Raw genomic sequence first — 1611 nt, forward strand, 5'->3', positions numbered from 1 at the left:
GTGATTCATGTGTTTGGTGATTCATTGATAGTGTGTCAGTGAGATTATAGTTCGTATTTTGTTTGTCTGGCCAATCCAATTACTATGCAAGATCTTGAAGGTCTACTGGATCGACTTATTACAGTTGCCACTCGATCAGGAGATTCGTCAAGAGATAGTGGATCGCTGAATGCTCTTCAAGTGGCTGTAAAACTTGATAGCCTAGCGACATATTTATAATGGGAGAGGAGCACTCGTCTACTTGTACAAGGACGAGGTTTGGAGGGATATCTCACCGACACAAAGAGGAAACCTGCTAATAATGAGCAGGATATAGCTCAATGGAGAATGGAGAACTCTGCTATTCTGGCATTTCTTCTAAATACCATGACACCGAATGTGGCCAGAAGTATGCAACTGCTGGAGACCGCACAGGAAGTCTGGGAGACGGTGGCCCAAATGTTCTCACAAAAGCAGAATTCTGCTCAAGCATTTGAGATCCATTCTCAATTACGTCAGCTTTGTCAGGGAGATTTATCTATCACTGAATTTACCACCAAGTTGAAACATCTCTGGTCTGAAGATGATCATTATAGAACTTTTGTTCCACAATGCTCCATCGATGTTGATGGATTTCAGAAATATTTAGAAGAAGAACGGGTTCAAGACTTTCTATATGGTCTGAATCCAAAATATGAATATGTCAGAGTTCAGCTTCTCGCCAGAGATATTTTACTTAGTTTAGGTCAAGTCTTCTCTACTGTTTTAAGCGAGGAGACACGGCGACGAGTGACTTCTGACTCCAATAGTTCTATAAGATCAGCTCTTACTGTACAACCACAACAGGTAGGTGAGAAGGTATGTTTTCATTGTAAAAAGCCTGGGCACACTAAGGCATTTTGCTGGGATCTCTATGGCCGCCCAAATCAGCCTGGGCATGATAGTCGGGGCCGTGGTGGTCGTCGTAGTGATAGAAGAATTGAAGGACAGAATTATGTTCGTGGATCTACCCAAGCCAATCTCTCTGAAGAGATCGAGAGTGCTGTACACAGCTTATCTGCAGAGGAGTATCAGACCTTTCGATGAATGATAGAAAAGTATGAATCATCTTCTAACACCACACCTACTCTGGAACAGTCTAGCCATCAGGACGGATATCTTGACTCCTCTCTTTTTGCACACTCAGGTACTCCATATAAATTATCACATGCATTTACTTGCGGAATATCCAACTCTTGGGTAATAGACTCAGGAGCATCCAGTCACATGACAGGGGCACCTAATAGTTTTATTTCATATTCACCATGTTCAGGACATGACAAGGTCCAAATAGCTGATGGATCCTTTACCCCTGTCTCAGGAAAAGGATCCATTGACTGTACTCTTAATTTAAGATTATCATCAGTATTGCATATTCTATCTTTTCTTACAAATTTACTCTCTATCAGCTCTGTTACTAGAGATTTGAATTGCTCTGTCACTTTTTGGCCTTCTCATTGTCTATTTCAGGAGCTGAAAATGGGGAAGATACTTGGGGGTGGTAGACTGCACAATAGACTCTATTATTTATCAACTGATGAGAAAAGTATGAACTCTTCTTTGACGGGGTATGCATTGTCTGCTGAAGGTGCC

The 1611-nt window shown here is 41.7% G+C and overlaps 1 protein-coding gene across 1 annotated transcript; it reads left to right on the forward strand.

The window, feature by feature from the left end:
- Positions 1-327: 327 nt before the first annotated feature.
- LOC140853311 (uncharacterized) lies at positions 328-1065 on the forward strand. The gene has a single exon (XM_073247773.1). It carries the CDS (start codon positions 328-330, stop codon positions 1063-1065), a length of 738 nt encoding a protein of 245 aa, XP_073103874.1.
- The last annotated feature ends 546 nt before the right edge of the window (positions 1066-1611 follow it).

Source organism: Elaeis guineensis, chromosome 13, assembly GCF_000442705.2.
Source record: "Elaeis guineensis isolate ETL-2024a chromosome 13, EG11, whole genome shotgun sequence".
NCBI lineage: Eukaryota > Viridiplantae > Streptophyta > Magnoliopsida > Arecales > Arecaceae > Elaeis > Elaeis guineensis.

What these genes read in the sequence shown, in the direction of transcription:
- LOC140853311 (XM_073247773.1), top strand. Translation starts at nt 328, where the DNA reads ATGGAGAACTCTGCTATTCTGGCATTTCTTCTAAATACCATGACACCG.